This window comes from Salmo salar, chromosome 26 (genome assembly GCF_965601325.2).
Source record: "Salmo salar chromosome 26, fSalSal1, whole genome shotgun sequence".
Taxonomy (NCBI): Eukaryota; Metazoa; Chordata; class Actinopteri; order Salmoniformes; family Salmonidae; genus Salmo; species Salmo salar.
In genome coordinates, this window is record NC_138316.1 from 39,367,287 (window position 1) to 39,380,000 (window position 12,714).

Genomic DNA, 12,714 nt, shown 5'->3' on the forward strand with positions numbered 1-12,714 from the left:
TTGCACTGAAAGACAGGACAAATGGGTTAATTTCCTTCTGAGACGATCTTTACTTCATAAGGCTGACATCCAACTTGAGCACGAAATTCTGTTATCAAAATGTCATTAGAGATGATTGGCCCTGTGACAGCCAAAAGAATAGAATTCCACATTAACTTATAAAACCATTCTCACATTTTATTCAAGCTTTCACATTCAACTCTTCACATGAGTGAAGTAAATAAAATCTATTTGTACATTGCATTTTTACAACATTTACATCACCTTTGTCTTTTTTTTTTTTACAAATAATACATGAGTTATTTACTTAACTATCACCCTAGTTAGCTACAGATCATCACTTGACAATCTGCTTCCAAAGTACTGGACAAAGATCTCAGGATGCCCCTTGTAGAACTGTCCTAGCAAGCGTCTCTTCTCTTTGTTGGACAGTTTGGGGTTCTCGTGGATTGTCTTCAGTAGGGCCCATAGTTCCTCTTTGGTCGTCTTCTGTTTGCTCTCCACGTACGCTTTTCCATTGACTCGCCTGCAATATGTAGAGCCTGAGTGAAGAGAAAGATAGAGAGGGAATTACGTCTTCATTCACCACACAAAACACAGAAGGTAGGTAAAGCTTTGTGAGATATTAGTAAAGATAAACAGACAATCAAACAAAACAGACACCAAAAGCTCCCATACCTGTTAAGACTTGTGGGTCTTTCCCCTTCACAATGTTGGTCAGTCTATCGCTCACAAGTTTGTGCAATGACACTGGAATCTGAAAGGAGAGGATCATATAAGTTAAACCATGTGATCAGCGCTGCTTTCATCTGTTTAATCTCACACACACAACTGTGTGTTTACAAACTGTACTCACAGTTTGAGCTCGACTCCAATATTAAAGCTATCAGAGATATGGTAGCCTGGCTAGGCTCTAGCGTTGCAATTCTCTATCACGTCCTCTCTACCCTCACGCTACTGACATGTAGCCATTACACACTTTACACACATTACACACCAAAAAAGGGTTCCAAAAGGTTTCTTTGGCTGTCCCCATAGGAGAACCCTTTTTGGTTCCAGGTAGAACCCTCTGTGGAAAGGGCTCTACATTGAACACAAAATGTTTCTACCTGGAACCCAAAGGGTTCTACCTGGAACCAAGAAGGGTTCTTCAAAGGGTTCTCCTATGAGGCCAGCCAAAGAACCCTTTTAGGTTCTAGATAGCACCATTTTTTCTAAGAGTGTTCAGATCAGTGTCTTTCATGAAGTCCTATTCAAAGTCCATCCCACGGGGTCGCTTCGCTGAGTAGTAAACAGTCTATTAACAGATTGTTTGAGTAGTAAACAGTCTTAACAGACTGAGTAGTAAACAGTCTTTTAACAGACTGAGTAGTAAACAGCTCGCGTGAGTGTAACAGCATCGCTGTTTGAGTAGTAAACAGTCTATTAACAGAGCTGAGTAGTAAACAGCTCGCGGGTCAGCTTAACAGACGTGAGTAGTAAACAGTCTATTAACAGACTGTTTGAGTAGTAAACAGTCTATTAACAGACTGGAGTCAGCTACAGACGGGAGTCTATTAACAGACTGAGTAGTAACAGTCTATTAACAGACTGAGTAGTAAACAGTCTATTAACAGACTGAGTAGTAAACAGTCTATTAACAGACTGTTTGAGTCGTAAACAGTCTATTAACAGACTGTTTGAGTAGTAAACAGTCTATTAACAGACTGTTTGAGTAGTAAACAGTCTATTAACAGACAGTGTCAACAGTCTCAGCACACTGACCCAGTGGTTTTTAGTCTATATAGTTCAGACACAAGTGCAAAACATCATATTAATCCCCCACTTACCCACATGCGCACACACGCACGCTCACCCACACCTACCTGTTCCCCTATTCACACACACACACACACACACACACACACACACACACACACACGCACACGCACACACACACCTACCTGTTCCCCTATTCACACACACACATACACGCCTACCTGTTCACTTGTTCACACACAGTCTGATAAAAGATGAGTGCACACACACCTTGAAGACGTCACAGTGGTTTTCCACCATAAACAGCACCAGTAGGTCAACCTTCCCCTTGGCCAGTCTCACGCTGTAGACGATGGCACTAGAGAAAGACCTCTTCACCGCCATCCTGTTCTCTACCTGGAAAACAACACAACGTTCACGTCTACGTACATACACAATATAGAGAGTGGCTGCTAGATATGATCCTTGACCTCTTGGAGTAGTTTGGAACACACAAACACACACACACCCCTCACCTCTTTGTGCAGTTTGACCTCCTGTGGTTTGGCAGCGACAGCCATGAATCGCAGAAGTCTGCGTAGTTCCTCTTTACTGCGAGAGTCCTGTAGTTTCAGACACAGCTGTAGGGCCTCTAGAGCCTGCTCCCTCTTCCCATTCACTATGGACACACAGAGAGGACAGGATAGGTGTTAGCGTCCCTGACAGCCTGGGAGGAATCACAGGTGTGTGAATTCATGAGAGAGGATCTTAGCCAAACTAGTTGATAAACCAAGGTGTGGCTTCAGGGTCCTCGCTGAGAGTCAGCAGAGAAATCTGAATCTCCCCTTTCTGTCCCCAGTCATGACGTTTGGGCTTTCATGTACTGGTTTAATCAGCTGAATGAATCCTTTGCATAATACTTGTTATTAAAAAGTCTAAACCCATTTAGACAGGGGAAATGCCCCAGAGCACATTGACCATGTATATGGCTGTCTTACCCAGTAGTTCAGAGATGCTGGAGTGGATGTCGAAGACGTGGTTGCTGAGTAGTGGAGGGTGCTGTGTCTCTCCGTAGTGCTGGGCCAGGATCCCATACACCAGTCTCTTACACTGGCCCTGGTCCTCACCGCAGCGGGGCAGACCCCTGCTCACCTCAACCACCAAGTCATCTGGCAGGAACTCCAGACAGTCCACCGCCGCCGACAACCACTCATCAGCCCTGAGAGAGAGAGGGAGGGAGGAGATTATAAGTGATGGAGTAAATGAAACCAATCTAAAGAGGACAGAGAAGAAGAGAGAGAGATTAGAGAGAGAAAGAGAGAGAAATAAAGAGATCATAGAGAGAGGAGAGGAGATGAGAGTATTTTGCTTTTGTTTATTATCTATTTCACTTGCTTTGGCAATGTAAACATATGTTTCCCATGCCAATAAAGAGAGAGAGGGGAGAGGAGAGAGAAAGATCAGAGAGAAACAGACAGGTTCAATCAAGCTGCTCTTGACTTTCAGACAACCACAGCCCAGTGACTGCAGTCAGTTGGCCAGAGAGCCCTGCGGGCAGCATCAATACAGAGAGAGGCCCTCGCTGACACGCACACAAACACCAGCTCCATTACATACAGTGCCTTGTGAAAGTATTCGGCCCCCTTGAACTTTTCGACCTTTTGCCACATTTCAGGCTTCAAACATAAAGATATAAAACTGTAATTTTTTGTGAAGAATCAACAACAAGTGGGACACAATTATGAAGTGGAATGAAATTTATTGGATATTTCAAACTTTTTTAACAAATAAAAAACGGAAAAATTGTCCGTGCAAAATTATTCAGCCCCTTTACTTTCAGTGCAGCAAACTCTCTCCAGAAGTTCAGTGAGGATCTCTGAATGATCCAATGTTGACCTAAATGACTAATGATGATAAATAGAATCCACCTGTGTGTAATCAAGTCTCCGTATAAATGCACCTGCTCTGTGATAGTCTCAGAGGTCCGTTTAAAGCGCAGAGAGCATCATGAAGAACAAGGAACACACCAGGCAGGTCCGAGATACTGTTGTGGAGAAGTTTAAAGCCGGATTTGGATACAAAAAGATTTCCCAAGCTTTAAACATCCCAAGGAGCACCGTGCAAGCGATAATATTGAAATGGAAGGAGTATCAGACCACTGAAAATCTACGAAGACCCGGCCGTCCCTCTAAACTTTCAGCTCATACAAGGAGAAGACTGATCAGAGATGCAGCCAAGAGGCCCATGATCACTCTGGATGAACTGCAGAGATCTACAGCTGAGGTGGGAGACTCTGTCCATAGGACAACAATCAGTCGTATACTGCACAAATCTGGCCTTTATGGAAGAGTGGCAAGAAGAAAGCCATTTCTTAAAGATATCCATAAAAAATGTCGTTTAAAGTTTGCCACTAGCCACCTGGGAGACACACCAAACATGTGGAAGAAGGTGCTCTGGTCAGATGAAACCAAAATCGAACTTTTTGGCAACAATACAAAACGTTATGTTTGGCGTAAAAGCAACACAGCTCATCACCCTGAACTCACCATCCCCACTGTCAAACATGGTGGTGGCAGCATCATGGTTTGGGCCTGCTTTTCTTCAGCTGGGGCAGGGAAGATGGTTAAAATTGATGGGAAGATGGATGGAGCCAAATACAGGACCATTCTGGAAGAAAACCTGATGGAGTCTGCAAAAGACCTGAGACTGGGACGGAGATTTGTCTTCCAACAAGACAATGATCCAAACCATAAAGCAAAATCTACAATGGAATGGTTCACAAATAAACATATCCAGGTGTTAGAATGGCCAAGTCAAAGTCCAGACCTGAATCCAATCGAGAATCTGTGGAAAGAACTGAAAACTGCTGTTCACAAACGCTCTCCATCCAACCTCACTGAGCTCGAGCTGTTTTGCAAGGAGGAATGGGCAAAAATGTCAGTCTCTCGATGTGCAAAACTGATAGAGACATACCCCAAGCGACTTACAGCTGTAATCACAGCAAAAGGTGGCACTACAAAGTATTAACTTAAGGGGGCTGAATAATTTTGCACGCCCAATTTTTCAGTTTTTTATTTGTTAAAAAAGTTTGAAATATCCAATAAATTTCGTTCCACTTCATGATTGTGTCCCACTTGTTGTTGATTCTTCACAAAAAATTACAGTTTTATATCTTTATGTTTGAAGCCTGAAATGTGGCAAAAGGTCGAAAAGTTCAAGGTGGCCGAATACTTTCGCAAGGCACTGTAACACTGCCCTGCTGTGACAGAGGCTACGCTAGGCGTCTGGCTGCAACATGTTGAAAGGCTGGACATACAGTACACACGCCAACCAAAGCCTAACAAGACTACCGGCCACACATTTCTGCCCAGTCAGATAAATATGTAGACTATGATTCACAGGGAGTGGGAGAGAATGGAGATGTCACTTTATTAGAGACAGGCCTTCTTTGATCAAAATCGGATGCTATATGTATAACACGAAAGTTATTGAATGTGCTCAGCAAGCTTTAACTGTAGCTAGGCAGTCAATCAGCCTTATGCCTGTGAATGTCCTTTCACTGTCCTTACCTATGCCTGGAACAAACAATTAAATGGAAGAGGGTGGGGGGATGAGGAAGGATAGAGAGAGGGAGAGAAGTAGTAGAAATAGGACTAGTAGTAGTAATAGTAGGACTAATATTAGTAGTAGTAGTAGTAGTAGTAGTAGTAGTAGTAGTAGTAGTAGGACTAATATTAGTAGTAGTAGTAGTAGTAGGACTAATATTAGTAGTAGTAGTAGGACTAATATTATTATTATTAGCAGTAGGACTAATAGTGGTAGTAGTAGTAGTACTAATTATAGCAGTAGTAGTAGTAGAAGGACTAGTAGTAGTACTAGTAGGATTAGTAGTAGTAGTAGGACTAGTAGTAGTCGTAGAAGTATGACTAGCAGTGGTAGGACTACTAGTAGTAGAAGAGTAGTATAACTAGTAGTAGTAGTAATAGTAGTAGTAATAGTAGTAGTAGAAGTAGGACTAGTAGAAGTAGGACTAGTAGTAATAGGACTACTAGTAGTAGTAGTAGAAGTAGGACTAGTAGTAGTAGTAGTAGTAGTAGTAGTAGTAGTAGTAGAACTAATAGAAGTAGTAGGACTAATAGTAGTAGTATAACTAGTAGAAGAGTAGTATAACTAGTAGTAGGACTAGTAGAAGTAGGACTAGTAATAATATGACTACTAGTAGTAGTAGTAGTAGTAATAGTAGTAGTAGTAGTAGTAGTAGAACTAATAGTAGTAGTATAACTAGTAGTAGTAATAGTAGTAGTAGTAGGATTAATACTAGTAGTGGGACTAATATTAGTAGTAGGACTAATAGTAGTAGTAGTAGTAGTAGTAGTAGTAGTAGGACTAATAGTAGTAGTAGTAGAAGTAGGACTAATAGTAGTAGTAGTAGTAGTAGTAGTAGTAGTAGTAGTAGTAGTAGTAGGACTAATAGTAGTAGTAGTAGAAGTAGGACTAATAGTAGTAGTAGTAGAAGTAGGACTAGTAGTAGGACTAGTAGAAGCAGTAGGACTAGTAGTAGGAATAGTAGTAGTAGGAGTAGAAGTAGGACTAGTAGTAGGACTAGTAGTAGTAGTAGTAGTAGTAGAAGTAGGACTAGTAGTAGGACTAGTAGAAGTAGGACTCGTAGTAGGACTCGTAGTAGGACTAGTAGAAGTAGGACTAGTAGAAGTAGTAGGACTAGTAGAAGTAGGACTAGTAGAAGGACTAGTAGTAGGACTAGTAGAAGTAGTAGTAGAAGTAGGACTAGTAGTAGTAGTAGTAGTAGTACAAGTAGAACTAGTAGTAGTAGTAGTAGAAGTAGGACTAGTAGTAGCAGTAGGACTAATAGTAGTAGTAGGACTAGTAGTAGTAGAAGTAGGACTAATAGTAGTTGTAGTAGTAGAAGTAGGACTAGTAGTAGGACTAGTAGTAGTAGAATTAGTAGTAGGAGTAATGTTAGAAGTAGGACTAGTAGTAGTAGTAGGGCTAGTAGTATTAGGACTAGTAGTAGTAGGACTAGTAGAAGTATGACTAGTAGTAGGACTAGTAGAAGTAGGACTAGTAGAAGTAGTAGTAGAAGTAGGACTAGTAGTAGTAGGACAAGTAGGACTAGTAGTAGCAGTAAGACTAATAGTAGTAGTAGGACTAGTAGTAGTAGTAGGACTAATAGCAGTAGTAGTAGTAGTAGTAGAAGTAGGACTAGTAGTAGCAGTAGCACTAATAGTAGTAGTAGTAGTAGTAGTAGTAGGACTAGTAGTAGTAGTAGGACAAATAGTAGTAGTAGAAGGAGGATTAGTAGTAGTAGTAGTTGGACTAGTAGTAGTAGGACTAGTAGTAGAACTAATAGTAGTAGTAGGACTAGTCGTAGTAGAAGTAGGACTAGTAGTAGTAGTAGCAGGATTAATAGTAGTAGTAGAACTAATAGTAGTAGTAGGACTAGTAGTAGTAGTAGTAGGACTAGTAGTAGGACTAATAGTAGTAGTAGTATTTGTAATAGTAGTAGTAGTAGGACTAATAGTAGTAGTATAACTAATAGTAGTAGTAGGACTAATAGTAGTAGTAGTAGTAGGACTAATAGTAGTAGTAGTATTTGTAATAGTAGTAGTAGTAGTAGTGGGACTAATAGTAGTAGTAGTATTTGTAATAGTAGTAGTAGTAGGACTAATAGTAGTAGTAGAACTAATAGTAGTAGTAGTAGGACTAATAGTAGTAATAGTAGTAGTAGGACTAATAGTAGTAATATAACTAATAGTAGTAGTAGGTCTAATAGTAGTAGTAGTAGTAGGACTAATGTTAGAAGTAGGACTAGCAGTAGGACTAATAGTAGTAGTAGAACTAATAGTAGTAGTAGTAGGACTAATAGTAGTAATAGTAGTAGCAGTAGTTGTCGGACTAATAGTAGTAGTAAGACTAATAGTAGTAGTAGTAGTAGTAGGACTAGTAGTAGTAATGTTAGAAGTAGGACTAGCAGTATGACTAATAGTAGTAGCAGTAGTTGTAGGACTAATAGTAGTAATAGTAGTAGCAGTAGTTGTAGGACTAATAGTAGTAGTAAGACTAATAGTAGTAGTAGTAGTAGTAGTAGTAGTAGGACTAATAATAGTAGTAGAACTAATAGTAGTAGTAGGACTAGTAGTAGTAGTAGTAGTAGGAGACGTACTGTGCTTCGCTGAAGGCCTTCAGGACTTCTCTGTCCAGGTAGCTGGATGTGTAGAGCAGGTCTGGGTCACTGTCCATGCTGTGTAGAGGGGGCCTGGGCCGCTCCTCTCCCTCCAACAGACTCTCCAGAAGGGGGAGGTCTATCAGCTGTAGCAGCCTGAACACCGTCTGCTGGCGCCACACCTCGCCCACCACTGAGGAAAACAGGAAGACAAGTCACTATAAGGGCCACTTTACCACACATACACACATCCAAAGTAACAAACACACACTGATAATCATTCAGGGACACATGCCAACATATATTTTCTATGGACACTTACACTGCTGTGAGAGGCCGAGGATGATCATCTGTGGGGTGATGGTTGAGGTGATGTTGAGGTTCTCCAACACGTCCTCTAGTGATTTGTCTGTTTTGACCGGAGAGTGGTTGTTGGAGTACTGGTCCTCTTTACTGAGGACAAACATATTGAGAGAAATCAGTGGACATGATTGGGCCAATCACAGACCTGTTATTACTGGAATTCAAAGTAGCATTTAGAAAATAGTATTTTTCAATCACAGGTGACCAGAATATCTCTACTTAGTGAAAGATGATTTGGTGGGAAAACACATTTAGCAAAACAAATACTCTCTACCAATTTCCTTCCACACTCCTCTTTGGCTTTTGATAGAATCAGTACATTTGACATTTTAAACGCTGTACTTGGTGCAATCATACTTTGCCTCAAGAGTGAGCTTGGTGTGTTTTTATATAAAACTCCTTGGGAGCACAGTTCACCTAAACGTGTGGCTCTGACTTTACAATAACACCCTGTCTCTATCTCTATCTCTATACTCTCTCTCTATCTCTATACTCTCTATCTCTATACTCTCTCTCTATCTCTATACTCTCTCTCTATCTCTATACTCTCTATCTCTATACTCTCTCTCTATCTCTATACTCTCTCTCTATCTCTCTATCTCTATACTCTCTCTCTATCTCTATACTCTCTATCTCTATACTCTCTATCTATCTCTATACTCTCTCTCTATCTCTATACTCTCTATCTCTATACTCTCTCTCTATCTCTATACTCTCTCTCTATCTCTATCTCTATACTATCTCTCTCTATACTCTCTATCTCTATACTCTCTCTCTATACCTCTCTCTCTCTCTATACTCTCTCTCTATCTCTATACTCTCTCTCTATCTCTATACTCTCTCTCTCTACTCTCTTTCTCTACTCTCTTTCTCTCTCTACTCTCTCTCTCTCTCTACTCTACTCAATTCATTTAAATTCAAATCAAGGGGCTTTATTGGCATGGGAAACATATGTTAACATTGCCAAAGCAAGTGAGGTAGATAATATACAAAAGTGAAATAAACAATAAAGATTAACAGTAAACATTACACTCACAGAAGTCCAAAAGAATAAAGACATTATAAATGTCATATTATCTATATATACTTTGTTGTAACAATGCACAAATGGTTAAAGTATAAAAGGGAAAATAAATAAGCATAAATATGGGTTGTATTTACAATGGTGTTTGTTCTTCACTGGTTGACCTTTTCTTGTGGCAGCAGGTCACAAATCTTGCTGCTGTGATGGCACAATGTGGTATTTCACCCAGTGGATATGGGATGTTATCAAAATCAGGTTTGTTTTCGATTTCTTTGTGGATCTGTGTAATCTGAGGGAAATATGTCTCTCTAATATGGTCATACATTGGGCAGGAGGTTAGGAAGTGCAGCTCAGTTTCCACCTCATTTTGTGGGCAGTGTGCACATAGCCTGTCTTCTCTTGAGTGCCAGGTCTGCCTACGGCGGCCTTTCTCAATAGCAAGGCTATGCTCACTGAGTGTGTACATAGTCAAAACTTTCCTTAAGTTTGGGTCAGTCACAGTGGTCAGGTATTCTGCCACTGTGTACTCTCTGTTGAGGGCCAAATAGCATTCTAGTTTCTCTGTTTGTGTTGTTGTTCATTCTTTCCAATGTGTCAAGTAATTATCTTTTTGTTTTCTCATGATTTGGTTGGGTATAATTGTGTTGCTGTCCTGGGGCTCTATGGGGTGTGTTTGTGAACAGAGCCCCAGGACCAGCTTGCTTAGGGGTCTCTTCTCCAGGTTCATCTCTCTGTAGGTGATGGTTTTGTTATGGAAGGTTTGGGAATCACTTCCTTTTAGGTGGTTGTAGAATTTAACGGCTCTTTTCTGGATTTTGATAATTAGCGGGTATCGGCCTAATTCTGCTCTGCATGCATTATTTGGTGTTCTACGTTGTACACTGAGTATATTTTTTGCAGAATTCTGCATAAAGAGTCTCAATTTGGTGTTTGTCCCATTTTGTAAATTCTTGGTTGGTGAGCAACCTCACAACCATAAAGGGCAATGGGTTCTATAACTGATTCAAGTATTTTTTGCCAGATCCTAATTGGTATGTTGAATTTTATGTTCCTTTTGATGCCATGAGGCCCTTCTTGCCTTGTCTCTCAGATCGTTCACAGCTTTGTGGAAGTTACCTGTGGCGCTGTGTGTTTTTTGCCAATTTTAAGCGCACACTTGTTGTTTGTGTACATGGATTTTATAATGTCGTATGTTTTTCCTCCAACACCACTTTCCATCAATTTGTATAGCAGACCCTCATGCCAAATTGAGGCTTTTTTGAAATCAACAAAGCATGAGAAGACTTTGCCTTTGTTTTGGTTCGTTTGTTTGTCAATTAAGGTGTGGGGGGTGAATACGTGGTCTGTCGTACGATCATTTGGTAAAAAGCCAATTTGACATTTGCTCAGTACATTGTTTTCACTGAGGAGATGTACGAGAATGCTGTTAATGATAATGCAGAGGATTTTCCCAAGGTTGCTGTTGACGCATATCCCACGGTAGTTATTGGGGTCAAATTTGTCTTCACTTTTGTGGATTGGGGTGATCAGTCCTTGGTTCTAAATATTTGGGAAGATGCCAGAGCTAAGGATGATGTTAAAGAGTTTTAGTATATCCAAATGGAATGTGTTGTCTGTATATTTGATCATTTCATTGAGGATACCATCAACACCACAGGCCTTTTGGGTTGGATGGTTTTTATTTTGTCCTGTAGTTCATTCGATGGGTGGGTTCTGGTAGTCTTTAATAGTTGATTCTAAGATTTGTATTTGATCATGTATATGTTTTTGCTGTTTGTTCTTTGTTATGGAGTCAAAAAGATTAGAGAAGGGGTTTATCCATACATCTCCATTTTGGATAGATAATTCTTTGTGTTGTTGTTTGTTTAGAGTTTTCCAATTACCCCAGAAGTGGTTAGAGTCTATGGATTCTTAAATTACATTAAGCTGATTTCTTACGTGCTGTTCCTTCTTTTTCCATAGTGTATTTCTGTATTGTTTTAGTGATTCACCATAGTGAAGGCGTAGACTCAGGTTTTCTGGGTCTCTATGTTTTTGGTTGGACAGGTTTCTCAATTTCTTTCTAAGATTTTTGCATTCTTCATCAAACCATTTGTCATTGTTGTTCATTTTCTTTGGTTTACTATTTGAGATTTTTAGATTTGATAAGCTGAGAAGTCAAATATACTGTTAAGATTTTCTACTGCTAAGTTTACACCTTCACTATTACAGTGGAACGTTTTGTCCAGGAAGTTGTCCAAAAGGGATTGAATTTGTTGTTGGCCTAATTGTTGTTTGGCGCCTAGGTGTTCCACACTACATTCCTTCCCTCTATAGCATTTCTTAATATTACTCAGTTCCTTTGGTTTTGATGCCTCATGACTGAGTATTGCTCTGTTCAAGTAGAGTGTGATTTTGCTGTGATCTGATAGGAGTGTCAGTGGGTTGACTGTGAACGCTCTGAGAGACTCTGGGTTGAAGTCAGTGATAAAGTAGTCTACAATACTACTGCCAAGAGATGAGCTATAGGTGTACCTACCATAGGAGTCCCACTCTCTACTCTCTCTCTCTCTCTCTCTTCACTCTCTCTACTCTCTCTCTACACTCTCTCTACTATCTCTCTCGCTACTATCTCTCTACTCTCTCTCTCTACTATCTCTCTCTCTCTTCACTCTCTCTACTCTCTCTCTCTTTCTCTCTACTCTCTCTCTCTCTTTCTTTCTCTACTATCTCTCTCCCTCTCTTTACTCTCTCTCTACTCTCTCTCTACTCTCTCTCTCTCTCCTCTCTACTCTCTCTCTACTCTCTACCTATTCTCTCTCTCTCTCTCTCTCTCTCTATATATATATATATATATACTCACTCTACTCTCTCTCTCTCCTCTCTACTCTCTCTCTACTCTCTACCTATTCTCTCTCTCTCTCTCTCTCTCTATATATATATATATATACTCACTCTACTCTCTCTCTCTCTCTCTCTCTCTATATATATATATATATACTCACTCTACTCTCTCTCTACTCTCTCTCTCTCTCTCTCTCTCTCTCTCTCTCTCTCTCTCTATATATATATACTCACTCTACTCTCTCTCTCTCTCTCTCTCTCTCTCTCTCCTCTCTCTCTCTCTCTCTCTCTCCTCTTCTCTCTCTCTCTCTCCTCTCTCTCTCCTCTCTCTCTCTCTCTCTCTCCTCTCTTCTCTCTCTCTCTCTCTCTCTCCACTCTTTCATCTCAGTGAAACAGATTGAAGGCAGCAGGTTTTCATGGGTACAGTACTGAGCTGTCACTCAGGACCACTTCACATGGTTAGTGGGAGACCAGAGAGCCACCATGGCCAATGGCCATATGATATTATCATCACACCACTTCAGTTCTCCTGTTGATCTCAGTGCAGATCTCAGTCCTCTACACTCTAGTTTCCTTAAGTCATTCT

At 40.4% G+C, this 12,714-nt stretch overlaps 1 protein-coding gene across 2 annotated transcripts in view; it reads right to left on the reverse strand.

The window, feature by feature from the left end:
- Positions 1–156: 156 nt before the first annotated feature.
- LOC106587614 (DEP domain-containing protein 7) overlaps positions 157–12,714 on the reverse strand; it is a 27,644-nt gene continuing 15,086 nt past the window's right edge. For both annotated transcript variants that reach the window (XM_045708696.2, XM_045708694.2), the window contains exons 3-9: positions 8,241–8,371; positions 7,919–8,111; positions 2,736–2,956; positions 2,274–2,416; positions 2,029–2,154; positions 679–757; positions 157–542 (exon numbers count right to left, since the gene is read on the reverse strand). In XM_045708696.2, coding sequence (XP_045564652.1) covers positions 328–542; positions 679–757; positions 2,029–2,154; positions 2,274–2,416; positions 2,736–2,956; positions 7,919–8,111; positions 8,241–8,371 — 1,108 coding nt within the window. In that variant the 3' untranslated portion in view covers positions 157–327. The remainder of the gene's footprint in view (positions 543–678; positions 758–2,028; positions 2,155–2,273; positions 2,417–2,735; positions 2,957–7,918; positions 8,112–8,240; positions 8,372–12,714) is intronic.